The sequence below is a fragment of the Leptinotarsa decemlineata genome, unplaced genomic scaffold, assembly GCF_025532065.1.
Source record: "Leptinotarsa decemlineata unplaced genomic scaffold, Ldec_3_MD MMD2_P_RNA_scaffold_2, whole genome shotgun sequence".
In the NCBI taxonomy this organism is placed as follows: Eukaryota; Metazoa; Arthropoda; class Insecta; order Coleoptera; family Chrysomelidae; genus Leptinotarsa; species Leptinotarsa decemlineata.
In genome coordinates this window covers 372,896-397,471 of record NW_027412529.1, presented here as the reverse complement: position 1 = coordinate 397,471, position 24,576 = coordinate 372,896, and the positions used below count along the sequence as shown (strand labels likewise).

Below are 24,576 nucleotides of genomic sequence, written 5' to 3'. Positions count from 1 at the left end.
TCTATTAAAGTTCAATTGTTGCAATTTATGTAGCTAAAAATCACTTCAGTCTATCGATATTAAAACAAATGATGTTTTGTCGGTGAATCGCCCACAAGCACATGGGCTATGGCTCAAAAATCTCCAACGCAACGAAAATTAGTGGCCAAAGTGGTCAACCTACGTAATCCGGGACGAGGATTTAAGTACCTTGGTGGAGACTGACCTATCACAAACGGTGCGTGGGATGGCGGAAGAACCAGACATCAGCTACTGCCTAGAACCTATGCGACTGTATTTCAATCAAAAACGGCTTCGTTAAGAAGCTGGGTTCATTTGGTCTAGTGTAAATTGGTGTAAGCCGCATTAACCCTTGCGGGGATGGAGCTAACCTAACCTGTGGTTCAAAACGTACTGGGAAGGTCAAAAAGCTTGAAACGTGAGTGCGCCACGATTTGAACGATCGATAGGAATTGTAATTTTTAGCGATATACTCTTATTTGCTTTTGCGCAACCATAACGGCCCTTTTTCAGTTCGGATCGTCATGTGTGATGAAAAGTGGATCCTCTACGACAACAGGAGCGTTCAGGACAGTGGTTGGACAGCGATGAGCCTCCCAGGCACTTCCCAAAGGCGAAAACCCGCCAAAAAAGACCACCATTACTGTTTGGTGGTCAGTGGCTGATGTGATTCACTATAACTTTCTACAACTGGGCCAAACCATCCTAGCCGAGTCCTATTGTGGGGAAATCGACGAAACGTACCAAAAATTGCAGCAGCCAGCACTGGCCAACAAAAGAGTTTCGATTCTGCTCCACGACAACGCCCGTCCGCACGTTTCACAAATCAGCGTCCAATTGAGCGTCGAGGTTCTATCTCGCCCACCATACTCTCCAGACCTCTGGCCAACCGACTACCATCTCCTCATGCACTTCGATAACTTTCTCACCGGTAGAACCATCGTTAATCAGGATCAGGCAGAAACGGCCTTCGTCGACTTCATCGAATCCCGAACATCCAATTTCAATACTGACAAAATTAATCGACTTAGTCGATCAAATTGAATGAGTATCGACTGATATATTACAGTTTGAAGTAGGCCCATAAAAACTGACAAAAAACTGTTGAAAAAACCTGATGAAGTATATCGTCTCCTGCTTCAAAATGTTTTTTTAAAGTTGAATAGTTTTTGCAAACCCCTGTATTGGTATATCGATTTTGGAATTCAACCAATCAAGCAGATTAATGTGATTTGATATAGAACAAGATTTAATGGGATCACGAGGATTTGGGTCACTTATTTTGATTTAATTACAGTTATAATAAATTCAGAGGTGAAATGGCTAAATCCGTCAGTTTGATTTAAATCTCATGTGATCCTTACACGATGGGATTTCTCAACTGGACCAGTCCTATAGAGCCACAAGCTAGGTAAGTTGAGAATTTTTATATATTGAACTCCGCCAGTGTAAATTAAGAAAAATCATTATCATTAAAGTATTATTATTAGGGTCTATTGCCAGGCGGTTCGACGTGGGTGCTTTGTTCACTCACTCGAATTGACTGCCGTGTTGCTCGGTGGTTCAAGCACTAGTCTGAACGATCGATTTTTACTTGCTATCGTCCAACCCGTATTAGGAATCACACGTTAAAAGGTAAGACCCCGTTGATCCTTAGCTCGCACAAGTTTTGGCAACTTCTGAGGGTTGTCGTTCGTAGGGATGCGACAGCTGGTTAACAGATTTTAAACAGAGATTTTTTTTAAAAGTTATAATTTTTCGATATACGACTTCTCTAAAGACAAGTTGAACAAGTGCAATTTATAAGAATTCTGATTAAATAAATCATTTGAAGAAGATATAAGGTTGAAAAAATTTAAGTAATTATTTACCACAAAGTGAAAATTTTATTTTTTGCAATATCGGTCTTAGTTTTTTTGAGAGAAATATCGTTCAACGGTCTCGATGAATGATCATAATTCCTTGTGTTGGTGGTAAGATGCAGATTAGAATTTTAGAATGCCTACTTTTCTAAATAAATGAACCAGTCTCGAATCTACCTACACAGTAGGTTGAATGGACTGACGCCTATCAGAAAACAGCTACTCCCCTGGCTAATACCACGAAGAGCGTTGGATTATATCCAACAAACGTCAGGACATTTTCTGTGTAGGTTCCTGCACTGACGCCTGTCGGATATAATCCAACGCCGTTCGTGGTATTAGCCAGGGGAGTAGTTGTTTTCTGATAGGAGTCAGTCCATTCGACCTACTGTGTAGGTATATTCGAGACTGGCTTGAACGTTTAAAGTTTATTTCTTTAGATTTGTTTACTGCCAATCTTTAAGCATAGCACGCTGACTAATAAGAATGCCTACTTTTTTTGCTTGTCTTTAAGTAACACATTTACTTCACAGTAGGTATCTTAAGTGGACCAAGAATATTATTAAGAGAAATACATGTCAGTTTTCTGATTCTAAATCAAATTCAAATCCAAGATAGAGTGGATGTGAACATTGACATGCTCTACGCACGTGATATTGAAAATCCCAAGAATTGGCCAGGGTCGTATTCAGAACCAACATCTTGTTGATCGCAAATGCTATATCATACTTAGGAAAACTTTTTCATAATAACGATTGAAATGCACAAGTTTTGCAGTTTAACGGGAAAAATGCAGATAATATGTGTAATATAAAAAGATTTTCATTGGATTTTTCACAGCGCACTCAAGCATTATATGAAAAGAGACGTAATTATTTCTTTGTTGATGATTTTTATTTTATGTAAAATCAAAAGGAATATTAATCAAAATTATTCAACTGGATGAATTTGTCTCTTCATCAGTAGTGTCATCCTCACCAATCTGAATTATCAGTGGCTCGATTTGTGCCTCTATTATGTTATCAAGCTTCCACATCTTTGTCTCGACTTCCGATATCACATGCCGAACACATTTCTCCGCTGTGACTCTTTTCAAAGCCTCATCAAAAAGTACTTTGAGATCTGCAAATTTGAACGTGGTATTATGCTGAGCTACAAAATTCTTTACATCTGCCCATATTAACTTGATGGGATTGAGCTCGCAGTGGTATGGAGGCAGGCGAAGGACTATTTTGTTTTGGCCTGCTGCCATCTCATCGACTATATATTTTTGGTATTCAAGCTTGCGCTCCTTGACAATTATTAGTAGCTGTACTCTTAGCATTGAGTCTTCAAAGCTAATATTCTCTGATCGCAGCCAATTTTGGATTTCATCCTTCTTTGAAGACGTTGTCGGAATCTTCTCTAACCGTCGCGAATGATAAGGTGCATTGTCCATTACAATCACAGCATTATCCTTCAGATGGGGTAGAACTTTGGAAAACCACTGTTCGAAAGATTCACCGTTCATTTCTTCGTGATAATCTCCAGTTTTCTTCGACTCGAAAGACCACAGCCCTTCAGCAACAAACCCATTCTCATTGCCGATGTGACAAATAATAAGTCGTTTTCCTTTACCTGAAATTATGAAGAGGTATGTAAGTAAATGAAACAAATACGAGGGTTACTTTTTATATATTGAGATTGAGGCAGATCTTAATATAAATATAAGTTTACCTGATGGATTTGTTAATTCGGTGGATAGTCCATCTAGAAAGGCCCTCCTAGATGAGGTCACAGTTTCATCGACTCATACTTTAGGGGTAGTATGACCAACATTAACCCAGGTTTCATCCATATAATAAATTGTTCTCTGTTGTTCCCTATAATATTTAATTCTGGTCAAATACTCTCTCCTCCATAACACAATTTCCTCCCTATCCAATAATAAACTATTGCGCCCTCGTTTTTTCCATACAAAATTCAAATGTGTCAATACTTTATGGAATGTTGACCGCTTAAAACTTGGCAATAAAACATCTTCATTTATTTCTGTGAGTACTTTGTTTATCGTGGGTATTTCATTTCTGAAAAAGTACTCATGCACTTTCCTCCTGATTGCATGTTTATCAGCATCATCTATTGATTTTATAATGGTTTGACGATTCTGATTTGTATTCGGTTTGGAAAATGTATGATTTTGTTTATATTCCCGTAAAACATTGTAAATCGAAGCGCAACACACTCCAATTTTATCGGAAACTTTCGATACGACTTCGTCGACAGTCGATGTCTCAATTTCTTCCATCTCTTTCTTGAACACATTTAAAATCACTTCCTTCATCTCAACACTCAAATGTCTTTTTTTGGATCGTTTCCTGGCTGGACTCAGAGGATAGCTCACAGTGTAATCAGCAGTGTCTGTACTGGACATCTTGGAAAACAATTTCAAACAATATACTATAACGCACGCCACACAAACACGCAAACGACTGATTACAACCCTGTGCTGGTACCGAACTCGTACCAAGAAGGCGAATTCACCAATGAACGCTGCCCTTTCCATCTGACACTGGGCGATCACGTGAACATCACGCTTCGGTTTTGTTTTGTTTTACTCTATCTTGGATTTAGATAGACTTTATACATGAGACAACCATAAATATTTGATCAGAATGGAATATTTTTCATTCTGCAAAAATAAGTCTGTTTGTTTTCAGCTTTCCCGATTCTCTCATTCGGTTCAGTTCGTCACTAATTTTTCCTTTGTTGTTTCTCTTTTCTTGTAGGCTGATGGACAATGTGGACGGTCGTCCGGGACACCTTCTTGGATGGGACATCCCCCCGGAGGAGCTGGTACACGTGCCAGAGCATTGGCTGCTCTATCCAGAAGTAGACAAATCTCTGCATCTTCTTCTGGGAATGGTGTATGTGTTTTTCTTCTTGGCTGCCATCATTGGGAACGGATTGGTATTGTGGATTTTTTCTTCGTAAGTACATTGAGAAATACAAAATATAATTAAAAAAAAATATACCAAACAGTTTAGTTGCGAAAAATTATGTAGATAATCTACTAAAATATAAAAAATGATTCGTAAGGTCCTAGGTAGCAGTCATCATACTACTCTCAGCATACTACGGTATTGATCAGATTTTATTATTTTTCATCTAATCAATACCGTAGATTGCTGAGGAGAGTGGTGTGATGACTGCTACCTAGGACCTTTCGAATTATTTTCTAGTCTTTAGTACATTATCTACATCATTATTTTTTCCCCCAATAAAACCGTTTAATATAAAAATTCCACTCAATTTATTTTCAAGTTTTTAGTTTCTAATTTTATTACTCAATTTTTCTCATTCTGTTTGATTCATTTAGTGTCAGAAACCAACCAAAACAAAGCCTCAGTACAATTTGTTGCAATCTTACTCCTCAATAACATATTTCCTCTGCGTTCAAGCCTTCTTTTTCATTGTGTTGCAGTTTCTGTTTTATTTTTGTTTGTTTTAGTTTTATTATTATTTACCATATAGTGAGCTTTATTGAAGCGCGTATAAATTCTAAAAGCATTCATGTCACAAAATTAGCAACTAGAAGTACCCGTGATGATGGCCAAGCATTTATAGTAGGAGTGGAGCCACAATTTAAGAAACAACTCTATGAGCCCAGTTTTTGGCCAGAAAAAATATTATTTAGTCGCTTTAATTTCAATCGTGGACGACACCTTCTACCTGATAATTCACAACACAGGGGAAATCCATCTAGTGGCACTTCTTGTCCTATATCTTTTTTATAAATTACGACTCTCAGAGAGGCGGTAAATCAATAGTGATACCAGATCAAACGCAAGTCCTGCTGAAAAATCAAAACTATGGAGAGATAAAAGGAGCAAATGACAATGGAAAGATAAATATAATGCATTGTAATGTTCGAGGAATAGCTGGTAAGGCTACTGATCTTGAAATCATCTTGGATCAATACAATACAGACATTTGCTGCGTTACAGAGCACTGGCTAAAATACCAACAATTAGAATATTTCAAATTGAATAATTTTCATTTAGTAAATAGTTTTTGTCGTAATGATCGCAATCATGGTGGCACTGCTGTTTTTGTGAAGAACCATCTAGTTACAATATCAAAGCCAATAAACTTCCATGGCAATGTAGAAAAGCATTTTGAAGCCACTATAATATGTACAGAATGTACCAAAGGCAGACCTAAAATGTTTGTAGTAAATATTTATCGTACACCTGATAGTGATATTAAAATATTTTGTGATAAATTATATGAACTGATCTGTAGTATATATACTGACAAAGACTATCTGATAATATGCGGAGATATCAATATAAATTTTTTGAAAGACACTTTGTTTGTTAGAGAGATAAACAATATTCTCAATGAATTTGGAATGGTAAATCATATCAAACTTGCTACTCGTATTACCAATCGAAGTCTCACTTCTATTGATGTAATTTTTTCTAACATTGATGTTGAAAAGCAAATTTTATGAATGTAAAATGTACAAGGCCGGAGCCTGATAAATTAAAATTAGGTCCTTTCAATGAACATAGCTTTTTCCTTTGTCCAACCACTCCTCAGGAGATTGAAGAATATATAACTAAAACAACAAGTAAACATGCTTCTGGGATAGATGATATATGTGGAAAAGCTGTAAAGTTTGTCAAGGAAACGATAGGTTTGCCTTTAGCTCACATAATCAATGAATCTTTTTTATCAGGACAGTACCCATTGATTCTAAAGGTCTCTAAATCTATACCAATTTTCAAAAACAAAGGATCTAGAGAGATAGTAGATAATTACCGAAATGTCTGCTTACAGAGCCAACTAGCCAAAATTTTTGATATGGCATATAATGAACGTCTCAATAAATTTTTGAATCAACATAACTTATTATTTGATTGTCAGAATGGATTTAGAAGGAACAAATCAACAAATAGCGCCATATCTGATCTCAATACTACCGTCTATAGCTGCCTTGATAATAAACAAAATCCCATTGCTCTTTATTTTGACCTAAGTAGAGCGTTTGATACAGTTGATCACCAACTACTCTTGGAAAAATTACACCGAATTGGCATACGAGGAGTTACAAGTGATTGGATTGCTTCATATCTCCATGACAGACAACAAATAGTGGTGATAAACGGTAAAAAATCTAAATAAAATATTGTGAACATTGGTGTCCCTCAGGGGTCTATATTGGGGCCAGTTCTCTTCACAATTTTTATAAATGATATGGTTTATTCATGCTCTGAGCCAAAAAAAAATCATTATGTATGCTGATGATACTAATATTCTGATTTCTGAGAATAAATTACAGGATACTGTAATTTAGGCAAATATTTGTGCTAATGATTTTCATGAGTGGTGTGTGTTCAACGGATTGCTAGTGAATTTGTCCAAGACATTTTTTATGGTGTTTACAACAAAAAATATAAATTATGATTTCAGTCCTCTAATAAGAGTTAATCATCAAACAATAGAACAGGTGAATTACATCAAATTTCTAGGTATCAAAGTAGATCAAAAAATGACATGGGATCCTCATATTAATGATCTAACAAATAAATTAAGCACAAGTTGCTTCATCATCAGGCAATTGAAAGGTACAATATCTCTGGAAACCCTTAAACTGGCTTATTTTGGAATAGTGCAATCGACAATATATGGAATAATGTTTTGGGGTAACTCTGTACATATGAGTAGAGTTTTTGTTATGCAAAAAAGAATTATCAGATGTATGGCAGGAGTGCACTCCAAAACATCATGTAGAAAATGGTTCAATCAACTAGGAATTCTCACAGTCCCCTCACTTTATGTGCTGCAGATCATATTATACGTTAAAAAAGATGAAAATTATTTGAGGAAAAAAAAAGATATACATAATTACTGTACAAGAAACAGTGAAAGATTATACCAGCCATACTCACGATTAGGAGTTGGTCAAAACTCCCATGAATATCAAGGTATTAAATGTTATAACAAACTCATGGCTATTCATCCTGAGTTAAGTTTAATGAGTAGGAATGAACTAAAATGTTGGTTGAATGAATTCTTAAAAAACAAGGTGTTCTACTCTCTTCAAGAATTTTTAAATTGTTGATGTTCATTGTATATTTTAATATTTTACTTATCAAAAATGTATATGTATAATCTTACAAATTTTAATTACTTTTAAGCTCTCTTTGTGACTAGTCCAATAAGTCTCATGTATTTACACTTTTTTATGTTGTACATGTGAACTTTAGTGATGAATAAACTTCTATTCTATTCTATTCATTTTGTTTCCATGAGTAATAGGCATTATAACGGTCGACCACTCCCTGAGGTCTAATAAAGTAACAACGAGGCAAGGCATTATATACAACAAGATGTACCTGAGTCTTGAGGAGAAAACGCTAACGACGTATCATTTGTATCCACCCTAACACCACACAATCCTCGTCACACACATGAATAAAACAAACACAAAAACAAAAACCAATCCCGAGGCTGGACAGAAGTGCTCACCTCAATCTAAGGTGGTAACGGGAGCTATAAATCCCTGACGGCAGGGATTCAAATAGTACGTACAGACACTTAATGATAATAATAATAAATGAACAAGGACGGCCGTCCAATATCTTAGGCCTTCAGTGGGTTGCGCCATCACTCACACAAGCAAATGGCAACCCAGGCACACTCACCAGGAAGAACTCATCTCTTCCTCCGATGTCAGCCATGGGTTTATTGGGCTAACCACCCGATAGACCAAAACTTTGTTCAGGATAACAAGAAAGAGGCCCCCACAACCAACCCCCTCGGTCTAGAGGCAAAGTCTAGGAGGTGGGGCCTTTAAGAAGGATTTGCCATCAGACAACGTACGCAATGCCACCGGACGCTTTGAGTGGACGCATGAGCTAAGGGATAGCCCTGAAGGCAGGGATTTATAGCTTCTCTCTAGCCAGCTGGCAAAGTGGTGGAAGTAACAGTTCTACAACCCGTTGAAGCGGCTCGGAAGGAGACTCGCATCATGCGAGTCAGAACACCACTAAAGGCAATCAGAACACGCAGGGGGCTCCAAAGGATTGGGCCCCTGAAGCCACAATAACTGGCTGTTGAATATGAATGACCTCAAACTTTGATGCCTCTGGAGAAAAGGTTCTCCCTCAGTCTTTGAGGGTGGTAAAAAAGTACATGCATGATATCGGCATGAACTTCTGGACAGACAAATGTGCAACGGTCCATCTCTGAAGACGACGATGTGCAGCTCGTAGGTGGAAACATCCTGCACCATCTGGATGCAGGAGAGATGTATCTTACCTTGGGGTGGAACAACTCCGCTCACAAGAGGTATAGTATTTCCAATACCAATTGGAACAGCACAGAGAAGGAATTCCCGCCTCGACATAGGCGTCGGCATATTATTTTTCAGTGGTAGTTTTTCAGTTACTTATTCTTACAATCATAGCAATTGTGCACCCCAAAAAGTTATCTCAACTGAATTTTTCCACCATGGGTAATTATGAAAAACTTCGAAATTTAAGGTAGTTGATTTCCGAGTCGAAAATTATAAAATACAATGAAAACACAAATAATCACACCGAATTCTCGTCAAACATATATTTAAAAAATGATAGAGGCCAACAAAATTGCTAGAAAAATCAAAATTCTTCTTCGCTATATTCGGATGAGGTGGAATCATCATCAGGTTGAATAACGATCGGATTTATGGAACTTTACACATATTTGTTATCTTCTTTTATGACGTGGGCCACACAGTTCTTCCACACATCACTATTACCTACTTCATTCACCACTCGCCTTATATTGTCAAGCACTACAGCATTCAAAGTCGGTGACTGATTACATTTCCGCAAGCTCTCTTTCATTGTGGCCCAAACCATTTCAATTGGATTGAACACACAATAGTATGGAGGCAAACGTAAGAGAATATGACCACGTGTTTCACACATCGAATCAATAATATACTCTTTTTTGAAATTACGTTGTTTTATGGTCGCCAGTGATACCTTTTTCGTTGGAATCTTTTCGGGTATTTCCATGTCATGATTTCGCATGAAATCAACAATATCTGCTTTTTTTATGTTATTGTTTGGTATTGTAGTCAATAACCGAGAATGATACGAAGTGTTATCCATAACAATATCCGAGTTTGGAGGAATATTTGGGAGAAGCTGCTCACTGAACCAGGTTTCGAATAAAGACGGAGTCATATCTTCGTGGTAATCAGCAGACGAATCTTTTATATTTTTGGCCGACAGAAGCAAAGCGTTAGGTGCGAAACCACTTCCATTCCCGGCATGCAAAATTATAACACGTTTTCCCCTTGAAGAAGGTGTGTTCAAAGCACAATACTTGGTTTCGTCTACCCAGCCATATTTGACATCATGGGTGTCAAACCAAGTTTCGTCGAGGTGGATTATATTATGTCTGGTGGATTCTCGGTAGCTTTTCATTCGCCTCAAATATTCTTGTCGGAATTGAACAATGCGTGTCGATTCCATTATGACCATCCGATTGTTCAATTTTTTATATTTGAAATCACAAGACAATAAGACACCTCGTAGAGTTTCTAAAGATTTGTAATTGTAATCGGGATAGTCGAGCTATTTATATCAAATCATTTCCAAGGTTGGTACTTAATTTTTTTGGTATATACCATAAATTGTTCGCCGAATCACATCTTTTGTAGCACCATCAACGTTTGCGAATTTTGTATTCCTTTGTTTTCGTTTCATTGCATGGTCAATGACATCCCCTATTTTAAAGACTCGAAGAACTGTCGAACGAGATAGTTTCGTTAACTCGCATATTCTATTCACGATAGCATTCTGTGAAGTGTGGCAGGTTTCCTTCTTCAAGCATTCATGAATATTTAAAATTACTCGCTGAATTTGAACATGTAAGTCCTTATTTTCAAATTCAGGATCCCTGTCGATTGACACAGATTCCTCACACGTAATGTTATCATTTGTTTCAAAAGGTCTCCAGAAAGCCATATTGATGAAAGTACCCAAAAACACTAAGATTTTCACAAAAATCGGTTTTGAACGATGAGATTGGAACCTTTGGTGTGAAAGTTGAAAAACTTTTTCTAGAGATCAATTACCCTAACACCAAACTGATACTTTTGCACTCGACGCGCGTTTCGCTAACAAGGTTAGCATCTTCAGGAGAAGCAAATTGATACTGAATCTAAAGACAAGGGTTAGCTTTCGGTAATTAACTAGTGGAACCACTACCTGCAAATTAATTTGTCCGCTTTTTAATCTATTATTGACAAATTAATTTGCAGGTAGTGGTTCCACAACAACAATAGATTAAAAAGCGGACAAATTAATTTGCAGGTAGTGGTTCCACTAGTTAATTACCGAAAAATCAATTAGGATAATCATCATTTAACAATGTCCACATCGGACCAAAAAACTAGGTATATAAACAGCTAACCCTTGTCTTTAGATTCAGTATCAATTTGCTTCTCCTGAAGTTGCTAACCTTGTTAGCGAAACGCGCGTCGAGTTCAAAAATATCAGTTTGGTGTTAGGGTAATTGATCTCTAGAATTTTTGAAAAATCGGTTTGCAAAACCACTCACTACCTCACCTAACCCCACGAACACACGGCACTGATAAAGAAATATTGTGAAACGGACAAAAAATTAGTTTTCAGCCAGTCCAGCTAGCCGAGCCTTTATTCCTCAACTACATTTGATAGCACGTTTACTGAATATCTGGGCGACTAGGGGCCACAGGCAAGAAATGTTTATGACTGTACTCTTATTTTTATTGCCGTTCCAATTGGGAATGGATAGACTATAACAGCAGTGAAGAACTTTCTCCGCGGCACGTATAACCAAAATTGTGATAGATCTAGTCATCGCAACTGTCGGAAAAGCACAAAGTTGCTGCTACGAATTTGCCCACCTTTCTAATCTTACTCTACTCGCGTGAAATAGTGAAGTGGACTCGTGAGGAGCTCAAATCGTTAGTTCCGCAGTTATACTTTTCTCGACAACAGGGAGGTCGTGGTCTTTCAAGTTTGGAGTGTCTACATGATAGAATGGTACCTCAAGGAGCCTATAAAGTCATCAGGAGTTTGAATCCCCTTCTTTGCATGGTCTGCGGCCATGAGAGAGCAGGAATTCGAGAATGTCACTCTAATGCTTGCTCAGTGTTCTTCCGATCGTCTAACAATTAGTTCATTCAGACATCCAGAAACACGCTATTCATCAAATAAAATAAATATGTTCTTGAAAAGTCACATTTTAGTTTCTATTACTAACTAATCATTTCCAGTGCAAAGTCTCTCCGCACTGCTTCCAACATGTTTGTGGTGAACCTAGCCTTCTGCGACTTCATCATGATGCTGAAGTCCCCCATCGTGATCTACAACTCGTTCTACCACGGTTTCGCCACGGGGTACAGCGGATGTAGGATATTCGGTGTGATGGGGACGCTTTCTGGGATCGGAGCTGGCGCCACGAATGCCTGCATAGCCTACGACAGGTACACGACCATAACGAGGCCCTTCGACGGGAAGATCACCAGGACCAAGGCCATGGTGATGATCGCCTTCGTATGGATCTACACCACGCCGTGGATGGTGTTGCCGGCGTTCGAGATTTGGGGCCGATATGTGCCAGGTAAGTTGGTTAGGTTAGGTCCAAAATGAGTTGTCATTTTTGAGATGACTTATCTTGAATCTGTACATGATTCTGTCAAAATCTGTTTTTCCGTTAACCAGCATTCGCGCAAGTATCGGCTGTCAAAAGTCGAAACTTGTGCGAGCTAAGGACTAACGAGGTCTTACCTTTTAACATGGGATTCCTAGCATGGGTTGGACTATAGGAAGTGAAAATCGATCGTCCGGCCTCGCGGCTTGAAAAGTTACTCCCAAACACAAAAACGGCAATAAGAACAATGTAAGAAACTACAGACCTATAACAGTCTTACCAGCTTTGTCGAAGATAATTGAACGGGTAATATATAATCGAGTATACAATCACGTAGACTCAGTAATAATCGACCAACAGCACGGCTTTATTCGTAATAAATCTACCATTACCAATTCATGCGCATTTAGTAACTTTGTTACGGATGGAATAAAAAATGGCTATCAAATAGACGTTATATACACTGACCTGGCCAAGGCATTCGACAGAGTTAACCACGAGGTTTTCATCCTGAAATCAAAAGCATTCGGTTTCACAAACAACACACTTGATTTCTTTCACTGCTATCTATCCAACAGAATACACTTCGTACAGTTTAACAACGTATCTTCTTTCAAATTCACCGCTACTTCGGGAGTTCCGCAGGGCTCGATTTTGGGACCTCTCCTTTTCGTGTTATTCATAATAATCAGGCTAATGGTATTTTTTTCTTTCCAGAGGGATTTCTGACGACTTGTACGTTCGACTACTTGACAAGAACATTCGACATCCGCCTATTTGTTGCGTCGATATTCACTTTTTCGTACGTCCTACCCATGAGCATGATCATATACTTCTACAGTCAAATCGTCAGCAAGGTTTTTAGCCACGAAAAGGCACTGAGAGAACAGGTACGGAGTGATATTAGAATATGAACCTGTAGACTAAATAGTAGATTAAACTTTGTCTTTAAGTTGATAGGAAATAACCAAAATACCCATTGGTAGGGGTATATAAAGCAAAATCCGGCGACCTCTTATAATTTGAAGGTTAGGTTAGGTTAGGTTAGGTTAGTAATGGTGGCTAATACCACGAAGGGCGTTGGATTATATCCATAAGGTGTCAGTGCAGGAATATTTACAGAAAATTTCCTGCATATGTAATTGTCAATACAACTGAAATACTCTGGAAGAATTCCGATTTTCAATTATGAAATATCATTGACTTTATATCGATGATGGCCACTATCTTGCACTGATGAGTGGCTAATGAGCCCGAAACCGATCTGCAAGTGTGCCCGTTCCAAAATTGAAGGTCGGCTCTTTCAGTTGTATTGCCAATTGCATATGCAGGAAATTTTATGTGAAGATTCCTGCACTGACGCCTGTTGGTTATAATCCAACGCCCTTCGAGGTGTTAGAAAGGGGAGTAGTTGTTTTCTAATAGGCATTAGTCCATTCAACGTTTGAAGTTCATTTCTTTAGATTTGTTTACTATGACTCTGACTAATAAGAAAGAATGAAATGCTTGCAGAGTTATATACATAAATACAACTTTGACGTTTTCAAGCATTGTTCAATATCTGTTCCATGTTTTAGTAAGAGGCACAATTCATAATAATAATAGATAGATAGATAAATAAATTTTATTTAAACTGCATTCCAAACAGGTTTACACCCGATTACAAGTATACAGTCAATGTCATGGTACATAAAATATATGGTTTTTAAAATACACAGAGTAAATAAACACTTAAACTTACGTACAAGAGAAACGTTAATAAAAACAGGTATATATGGCACATTTTTTTTCAAAACGACTGTCTTATTTCTAATTCATCACAGCAAAAAAAATCAAGACTTTGATGACTTACGACTAGATCATTCACTTGCCTAAGGCAGCGATTGAGTGGAGACTCTGATCGGGTGTCTACATAGAAAACCCTATTGCGATTTCTTAGACTAGCACTAGGAATATCAAGATTGATCACACGGAGGAGTTCAGGTACATTTATTATCTGATTAAATAGGTTGAATATAAATAGTACATCATTCAAGCCTCGACGATACGACAGGGTTGGCATGTCAAAATGTTCTAGTTGAGTCCTATAGGAGATCATAGAGGGAGACTCTTTATTTTTTTTAAGTAGGTGTACCTAAGAAATTTCATCTGTATCTTTTCTATCATCTCTGAATGAAATGTTGTTTGCGGATTCCAGATTGTTGAGGCAAATTCAAGCTTTGATCTGACAAAGGCATTGAATAGAAGAATTCCTAGTTCCCATTTGAAATCCCTGGCGTTTCTTAACACAAAACCAAGCTTTCTGTTTGCATCACGTACAATATATTCTATGTGATTTCTGAAATTAAAGTTACTATTGAATATGACTCCTAGATCTTTGATTTGAGCAAGTTTTCCCAGTTTGGTGCCATTTACTGAATATTCCGTTGGAACAATAACATTTTTCCGTGAAAAAGACATAACTTTGCATTTATTCTCATTCAGCATCAAGTTGTTTGTCTCACAAAAGATAGTGATAGAATCTAAGTCTTTCTGAAGGTTTTCACTGTCTTTTTCATCGTTGATGGTTTGGTATAGTTTGAGATCATCTGCATAGAGCAGAAATTTGAAATGAAATGTCTTAGATAATCACCTATATTGTTAATGAACATTATAAATAAAAGTGGGCCTAGAATTGATCCCTGAGGAACGTCAGAGGTTGGTCTGAATTGTGTCGACCTTTTTCTATTGAAAGCAACAAATTGATCTCTATCTGATAGATATGACTTCACTAATGTTACCATTGATTAATTCATTGAGAATTTCGTTAACTTGGCGTTGAGAACTCCATGGTTCACTTTGTCGAATGCTTTCGCTAGCTCTGTGTAGATTACATCAACTTGTTTTCCAGTATTTGTCGAGAGTGCTAAGTTATTGCTCAACACCATGAGATTTGTTACGGTCGATTTTTTATTAACAAAACCGTGCTGTTCTCAGCAGATAATGTCTTCAACATGGGCGTATAGTCTGTTATATAAGACTCCTCTAAGATTTTTGATAATGAGGGGAGTATTGTTATCGGCCTATAGTTTGTTATGAGATTTTGATTGCCAGATTTATGGATAGGAATTATACGTCCCATTTTGAGTTGTTTTGGAAACACACTACTTTCAACAACGCTATTGAAGATTATGTTCAGAGGTCTTATTAAGTTTTCCATATAACCCTTGTAAAAGTAAAATGGAATACCGTCAACTCCAGTTGATGTTTTGAGTATCAAATATCTAACTGCTTTACATATATCTTGTTCGAGAATTGATGATATACGTTATTCTCGCAGGTTGATCTTTAGAGAGAGATTGGTACTACCTGGAGAATCATTACTATTAACTGATGGAAAATATTCAGCAAAAGCATTAGGAATATCTTGGTTATCAGAAATAACTTCATCTTTATATCTGAAATTATTAGATATTTTGTAATCATTTTTTTATTGTTTATGTAATTCCAAAATTCTTTAGAGTTTTTACTGATTTTGTTTTCAATGGTTTGTATGTGAGAGAGCTTACATTGTTCCATTAATGTTTTCTCTTTTACTCCAAGTTCACAAAATTTATTTCTGTATTCATCATGTTTTGGAGTTGCACGTTTGGATTTTTTAAAGTATTTTTCCTTTTCCTTTATTTTCTGCCTAAGTTCAGCGCTATACCAGTGGGTGAATTTATTATTGTACTTTATTTCCTTTCTTTGCAAGCACCGCTCCGGAAATCATAAATATATTCTGGGATATTTTCTTTATTTGTCACAGATTCTGAACCGATCAAAGTAATATCAATTTCTAGAGGGGAGTGATACTCGTCTATGCCATCACATAGGCTTGAGGTTGCCTTTGTAACACTTGTGCTGCCTAAATTTGTTAGGACGAGGTCAAGAGTGACGTGGTTTGAATTTGTTATATCATTTACAGAAAAGAGATCATAGTTGCTCATGAGGTAATCAATATATTTACCTTTACCTCTGCAGGTCTCGAAACCGAACGATGCACCACTTATTTCCGGAATATTAAACTCGCCTATAATGTAGACAAAATCGGAGTTATTGAATGGTGAATGGTGATTATCTCAAATTAATTTCAGGCTAAAAAAATGAATGTGGAGTCTTTGAGGGCCAACCAACAACAACAAAACGAATCGGCGGAATTGAGAATAGCCAAAGCCGCACTGACAGTTTGCTTCATGTTTGTTGCTTCTTGGACGCCTTACGCCGTTTTGGCGCTCATTGGAGCTTTCGGAGACCAGTCTCTTTTGACGCCGACCGTCTCTATGATCCCCGCTTGCACTTGCAAACTCGTGGCATGTATAGATCCGTTCATCTACGCCATCAGCCACCCGCGTTATAGGTAAGTCAAAATAGGGGGGCTGAAAAGTACATAGACTAACATACAGATGGCGCTACTTGAATCGAATCCATACGATTTTTGGTTAACCCTAACCTTAAAAAGACGCGAGTACAAGTTTCACAGCACAGTTTGTAGGATAAAACATTTTGAGTGAAGCAAGTTTTGTTAGAAGAAGACGGATGAAAAGGACTTTTTTGTGTTGATGAAACATTGATTTTTGGCGAAAAAAAATACTGTTGAAGGTTGTTCCTGTTCACGAAAGAGGCGATAATACTAATGTAGGAAATTACAGGAGAATAAGCGTCTTGTGATAGAAAATGCGATAGAAAATATCATCTCCCCCCCATCAACATGGATTTCGTAGGAATTTTTCGATCGAGACTGTCTCGGATGAAATGATACAATATATTCATGAACATTTAAATGTTCGAGCATTCGAAACCATAAATCCTAAATTATTGTCAGATAAATTATGTGAAATAGGCATACGAGTACCCATCAACAGTTGGATTCATTCATACATGACTGAAAGAATAATTGAAGTGAAAATAAACAAGACGTACACAGAAGAACGGCAGACCGAAATCGGTACGCCGCAGGGAGGATTGTTGGGACCTCTTCTTTTCCTTCTTTATGATAATGGCTTGCCCCGTTTCATTGAACATGTTAGGCCATGCATGTATGCCGACGATACAATTATCATAGTAATATCGGAGATCGTAACCCTTGTAATTAGCAGCTTCACTGTATGGTGCCAAAATAACCATCTCATCAACAATATGTCTAGAGCAGTTTGCGTTAAATTCATCAGCAAGCTGGGTTAGTCTAATGACTTGAATTTAAATCTAGCTCAGTAAAAAGTGCTGTTCCATCAAGATAATGTAACGTGTCTCAAATCAATGAGAACGATGGCAAAATTGCATTAATTGAGCTTTCAACTGCTTTCGCATCCACCGTATTCTCCAGATTTCGCCTCCAGCGACTTTTTCCTGTTCTCAGACTTCAAGAGAATGCTCGCAGGAAAAAAAAACAGCGCCGATGAAGAGGTTATCGTATGACCTCTATAGTCATTTGTATCGCCTTCGAAAACAACTGTATTGAGTAATGGAGAATGTTCCTCCTGACGAAAATCAAGCAGTTTTCATAAAAGAGCTCTAAAACAACGCATTTTAAACTTATCATTTCAACCTTTTTCTTTAAAAAATTATGTAAATACTCAAAAAAGAGGAATGAAATAATGCATTCAACATTTAAAGGGATTCGTTTCTGTTTCACCGTTTGGCAACATCGATTATAGCTAATAAAGGACAATGAATCTGTTACCTGTATGGGACAAACAAAGATGACATATTTCAGAGGCGTGCTGTTCAGTTTACTTATGTTCCGAGTTCCGAGACATTCTGTGACATTGTGCACCTAACCTATCTTCCTCTATATAGATAAATAACAAAACAACTGTTGTTTATGTGGCTTGTGGAGGTGGTATTGAACTACAATTTATATTTTGCCTTAATTTTTGATTTATAAAGATACTTTTCCTTTTTTAAGGTGGAATATCTAGGTACGTATAAATTATTTCAAGTTGATATAGGCGCTGTTGCCAATATGTGAATTAGAAACAAATCCCTTTAAGAATTGAAACCCAAATTGAGGAACATTCCCCATTAAATCGAATTTTATAAAGAAAAATGTTCTATGTAACGATTGCAAACATGTTTTGAACATGTTGATGATCGAGAACAAAAATCATTGGAGGTCACCCCTATACACACGGGAATATCCCCTATTCTGGATTCTAAACCCTCCCAGTATTTTTACGGCATATATTTTCAATCTCCTGTTTGTAGTAGATGTTCTCTCGTCTATTCATTCATTATGTAAACGCCAAATTAAAACATAGATGGAAAACGAAAACAGTCTAATCATCTTACACATTAAGTTCACGAAATTGACCAAAATAAAGTCAAAAGCACCTTGAACTACTTTTATTGAACCCTTTTTATTTCCTGAGAGATCTCAGGAAGTAAAAATACACACATCGGAAAAGTCTAGGGATATTTTTAAAAATGGCAATAATTTTTTTTTAGATCGCTTTAGGGAAAAAAAAGTTGACGGGTGATTATTAAACGAATGTAACTTACAACAAAATTTATTAAATGGTCAAAAATACTGAGTGCGCATATAAGCAAAACTAAAAAAAAATATGGCTCTTCTTTAGCACCCCGAAAAAAAATCATAATACAAAAAAAAAATTGGAATCAGTACAAAGTATGGCCTCCACGCTGGTTTATTACGGCCCTACATCTATCGTGAATCGACAAAATGAGATTGTCAATGTCTTGTTGAGGTACATTTGCCCATTCAGCGATTAAAAGCTCTCTCAATTGAAACGTTGTGTGAATGTTCCCCATATGCGGAGTAATTCTTCGTTGAAGCATGTCCCACACATGCTCGATGGGATTCAGCTCCTTCGTTGGTGAGCCAGTCAGTCACTAGACGCGCGACATGTGGACGAGCATTATCGTGCATTAGGTGGAAGTTTTCACCAACAGCACCAGCAAACGGACGGACGATAGGTAGAAGAATGGTGTCGAGGTACTGTCAAGCTGTGAGGGCGCGATTTGGAAAAACGACATCGGTTCTGCCGCGGATCATGATTTCGCCCCATAGCATTACTGTACCACCTCTGTATGTGTGGACTTCCTGGACGTGTCTCAAACGTTCATTATTTCCAGGTCGTCTCCACAGTCTTACTCGACGAGAATCTGGATGAAATCCATATCTGGATTCGTCTGTAAACAAAACTGTGGCCCAATCATTTGCATCCCAGTTTTGATGTTCTTGACACCACTCTAATCTTCTACCGCGATTGCCTCTCGACAAAGGTGGACATCTAAGAGGCCTTCTGTTGTGGAGATCTGCTTCATGCAGTCGATTTCTGACAGTATCACGACCAATGGTTACCTGGTGCGTCTGCTGCAACACGTTAACCAACTCAGGTGCTGTGATTGTCGGTTGTCTTCTTGCGGTTAAGACCAAAAATCGGTCTTGAACTGCAGTTGTAGCGCGTCCTCGCCCTGGATGTTGTTCGGCTGGACTGCCAGTTTCACGGAAACGCCGCCACAATCGACTGATAACACTTTGGGAGACCCCCAAACGAAGAGCTACATCATTTTGTCGCATGCCACTTCGAAGAAGCCCTACAGCTCTATTCATCTCAGCCAATGGTAAGTGATGGCGTTCCATGTTAAAGCACAATATTTCCAGTTTAATTGCTGAGCAAGAACTGCATAGAATGTACAAACTCGACACTTTCAGATTATTCATTTTAGCCGAAAACCTACAGTTTGTAAAAAACTTGATAAAAGATTAGTTACCGTTTTTGCAGGCTTTGTTCAACCCATAGAAATCTACAGGGTAGTCGAGTGTACCAATTTAATCGAAATTAAACGACCTCATGCATTTATTTTTATGATATTTAGTATGTTATAAAAATATCCCTAGACTTTTCCGATGTGTGTAGTTTTCTACTCTTATTTGGCTGCGTTCCCGTTATTTTTATTCTCAGCCATGATTATACTTTATTTCTCTCAGCATAAAATGACAATTTATCTACGTGGTGTATTTTCAGGGTTGAGTTGCAAAAACGACTACCCTGGTTGGCCATCAAAGAAAACGATACACAATCCACTGCGACGGAAACAGCGTCTTCGTCAACGCCTGCTACAGCAACAACATAAACCCATCCGCTGAAAATGTAGGAAATGATATTCAATACCTTAAAAAAACAATTTTCCAGCACTCCCGAAGAAACATTGAAAAATAAAATAATATATTGTAACGGCAGGGCTCAATATTTTTGTCATTGTAATCAGTTGAAAGGAAGTAATAACAGATCATATTGAAACTGTTTTCATAAATTACAGTTTTCCAAGTATTGTACAATTTATTGAAAACTGATTCGCTATAAACGACCTGGCAATGTTTAAGGACAATGATAATGGATTAAACACCTATCATTCGAATAGAATTATTTCAGATAGATCACAACGCAAAATAAAATTTGAATTTCGAGCTTTTTTTATTTGCCAGTGTAAACATTTAGCCACCCTTCCAGATATTTGCGTCCCACGCAATAGTCGATTTTCTGGAAAAAGCACCACCCACAATGTTAAAAATTACTTTTGGACAGCGTCTAGCCAGGTGAATTTTGAAACAGCCAAATATCAACAAGGCGTCTGGCCTTGTTGACCGTGAAAACTCACCGAACTACAAAAGATCGGACAGAACAGAAATTTCGAAACAAGTGGAGGTGCACACATTGAATATGTGCAAGGACCACATAACACCGAAGTACACCTTCAACACAAACTGAAGAGTGGAAGACCATTAGTCATCCCGAAAACATGTTTGGAAAAAAACACCTGGTATACAGATGGATCGAAGACCAAACATGGAACGGGAGCTGGAATATACCGAGCGGATAGAAATTTAAACTACACCTATACGTTAGGTCTATACACATTCGTCTTTCAGGCGGAATTGTATGGTATCTTGCAGTGTGCAAGGCTTATTAAATTGAGACCTCAAAGAAATGAGCGGATCAATATTTCAACAGACAGCAGGAGCGCACTAGGGGCTCTGACAAACCCAAAGGTGACATCAAAACTGGTATGGAAATGCCATGAATAACTGAATGAACTTGCAAACAGTAACAAATTAACTTTGTAGTAGGTGCCAGGGCATTAAGGAATCACAGCTAATGATAAAGCTGATGAATGCGCTAGACGCGGATCATCAAGTTCATATATGGGTCTTGAACCAGCTCTGGGAGTACCAAAATCATTGGTACGAAACCAGATTAGGACATGGACCGATAAGAAGCACACAGAGTACTGGACAAAAGTACCTAGCAACGAACACAGTAAAACCTTCATTAGGGAACATTCCGAGAAAAGAACCGAAGAACTACTTCAATATAGTAGGGATCGACTCAGAATAATCACAGGGTTACTTACCGGTCATTGTCCGCTTAGAGGACACCTGAATAAAATGGGGTTGTACAATGGAGACCTCAGCTGCTGATTATGCAACGGAGGAATAGAAACAGCTCTACATATCTTATGTGAATGTGAGGCACTGAATCACAGGAGGCAGGACGTACAAAATTACGCCCAGAAGAATATGGGGAACATCAAACACGGAACCTGTGCAAACTAGTACAGGGAACGAGACTGATGGAATGGGTGTCATGAGAAGATGGGAGAATAAGCTCAAGAGGCTGCAGTGTCTTCTGGAGACTTCAAATCAAATCAAATCAAATATGCTTTATTGTCCAAAGTATAAACTCGTTGACAAAGCTAATCATCTATAAATGAGTTTCACTATATTAACTATACATTATACATATACATTGGTTTAATGTATGTGTCATACTGAAATATGGTTACGATTTTTAGTGCACAGCTAAAACAATTATAGATAAATAAATGAATATGCATATATAAACGCACATAAATACCACACACATACATATTTATATACATCCTAAATGAACGAATAGTCAGACATTAACAGGTAAATAAGGAAGTCAATAGATAAAATATATAAATAAATAAGATAAACAGACACTGTTTTCAAAATTGCAGGAGCTATTAAAATCAACACAAGCAGTGCTTGAACAGGGAATAATTTTATTTCAGAATTCCATCCATATCTTTATCAAAGTACTCTTGAACACTATAAAACACCTGGTCAATGAGAACTTGCTATACAGACTTCCTGAACTGATAAGGTGATTGGATATCTTTAAAACTGGTCGGTAGATGGTTATTTATTTTAGCTGCATTATAGATCAATGAGTTTTTAATCGAATTTGATGATGGAATAGGCAGTCTTAATTTGTCGCTTTGGCAAGTGAAACCAATAACAACATCCTAAGATGATTTGTTCTTATGTACTAGGCACACAGTTTCGAGTATGAATAAAGAAGAAAGTGTTAGTAATTTTTGCTCCTTGAACAAGGATTTATAAGACTCTCTAGGCCCAACTTTGCACAGATATCGGATGGCACGCTTTTGGAGAATGAAGACTGTATTGAAGTGTTGTTGCTTGCAGGGGCCCCTGCAAGCAACAACATCGCATCTAAGATATGCCATATCTTAGATGCGATTCAACCACAGCGTGGTACACAATTTTTGCAGTTACAATACCCAATTCATTTGACACCGTTCGTAAAGCATAACATCCCGAAGCTATTTTTTTGCTCAGCAAATTAATATGGTTATTGAAATAGAGGTTGCTGCCCAGGTTGATTCCAAGAAATTTATTTAGTTTTTTGTTTGATATAATATCATTACCCATCGGAATGCCTGACAAGTTGCAATTGAATGATATAAGATTGGTTTTTTCTATATTGAAGGATAGCAGATTGGAGTTGCACCACTCTCTCACTTTAAGAATATCTTGTGCTATTTTGTTTTGAGGTGTCATGCTACAGGATGGTTGTATCATCTGCAAAAATTGTGAGCGTTCCCTCAGAATCAATATAAGCTAGATCATTAAAATACAACAAAAACAATACTGGCTCCAGTACCGAGCCTTGGGGTACTCCGTGTCTAACAGAGACAATATCTGATAGCGTGTTAGTTCTCACAACTTGGGTTCCTTGACTCAGATATGATTCCATCCAGTTGAGTGTTGGAGTTTGCGTAGCAGAATTTCGTGGTTCACACAATCGAAAGCTTTCGACAAGTCACAGAAGACTGCTGCGCATTTCTTTTTCAGGTTCAACTCAGAGTAGTTTTTTAGCAGATGGAAAATTGCATCCCCTGTACTCTTTTTAGATTGAAAGCCAAATTGTTGAGGATTTAAGATTTTGTTGGCAGATATGAAATTCATCAACCTAATTTTTACCAATTTTTCTATAATTTTACCAAGGGTTGGAATAAGCGAGATGGGCCGAAAGTTTGAGGGACCTGAGGTGTCACCCCTTTGTGAATGGACATCACAACATTTGCTTTTAAGAATTGTGGGTAGGTTCCCTTGGCAAAGGAGTCATTAATAAGTTTGACTAGTAACTCTAGAGTAGAGATTGGACTTGGACTAAATGGACGAAGACAAGTCAGACAGCTCCCAAGGTTCCAAAAAAAACCAGGTTCAATTCAATGACACAAAAACCCAGACATCGGTTTTCTCCAAGAAGATAAATGTCTCCGAAACGGATATAATAATGCCAGGACAGAAAATTCCGTTTTCCGCTTCGATAAGTTTGTTGGGGGTTAAAAAGGGCATCAATATGTTTTGGCACAATCATGTCGCTGGAATTGCAAAAGCGGCTTCTCAAAAGCTTGCAACACTATTCCAAATCAAAAATATGTGCACACCCCAGCAACTTCTGATGCTTTATAAGCTCGATCTGACTTTCTTTGGAATATTGATCTCACGTATGGAGCTGCGCCCCTTATTTTTTGAACAGACCTTCTGGCAAGATCAACAAGCCAAGCGCACGTCACTAGATACTTGCAGCAACAATAGATTAGAGGAATGGGCTAACCTGTGGAACATCAGTATAAACCCTGACAAGAGTCAGGCAATACTGTTCACCCGGAGGATGGTACACCGGAAGGAAACGTCATCTTCAACGGACAAGAGATT

At 37.7% G+C, this 24,576-nt stretch overlaps 1 protein-coding gene across 1 annotated transcript; it reads left to right on the top strand.

The window, feature by feature from the left end:
- Window positions 1–126: 126 nt before the first annotated feature.
- LOC111503055 (opsin, ultraviolet-sensitive) lies at window positions 127–20,994 on the top strand. The gene is made up of 6 exons (XM_074180663.1): window positions 127–1,411; window positions 4,631–4,831; window positions 12,166–12,512; window positions 13,260–13,432; window positions 16,658–16,920; window positions 20,552–20,994. The coding sequence occupies exons 1-6, from the start codon at window positions 1,368–1,370 to the stop codon at window positions 20,658–20,660; spliced, it is 1,137 nt and encodes a 378-aa protein (XP_074036764.1). The 5' UTR covers window positions 127–1,367; the 3' UTR covers window positions 20,661–20,994.
- Window positions 20,995–24,576: the final 3,582 nt, after the last annotated feature.

What these genes read in the sequence shown, in the direction of transcription:
- LOC111503055 (XM_074180663.1), top strand. Translation starts at nt 1,368, where the DNA reads ATGGGATTTCTCAACTGGACCAGTCCTATAGAGCCACAAGCTAG. An exon ending in CCTATAGAGCCACAAGCTAG is followed by an intron (nt 1,412 to 4,630) that starts GTAAGTTGAGAA and finishes CTTTTCTTGTAG; the next exon opens with GCTGATGGACAATGTGGACG. An exon ending in TTGGGGCCGATATGTGCCAG is followed by an intron (nt 12,513 to 13,259) that starts GTAAGTTGGTTA and finishes TTTTCTTTCCAG; the next exon opens with AGGGATTTCTGACGACTTGT.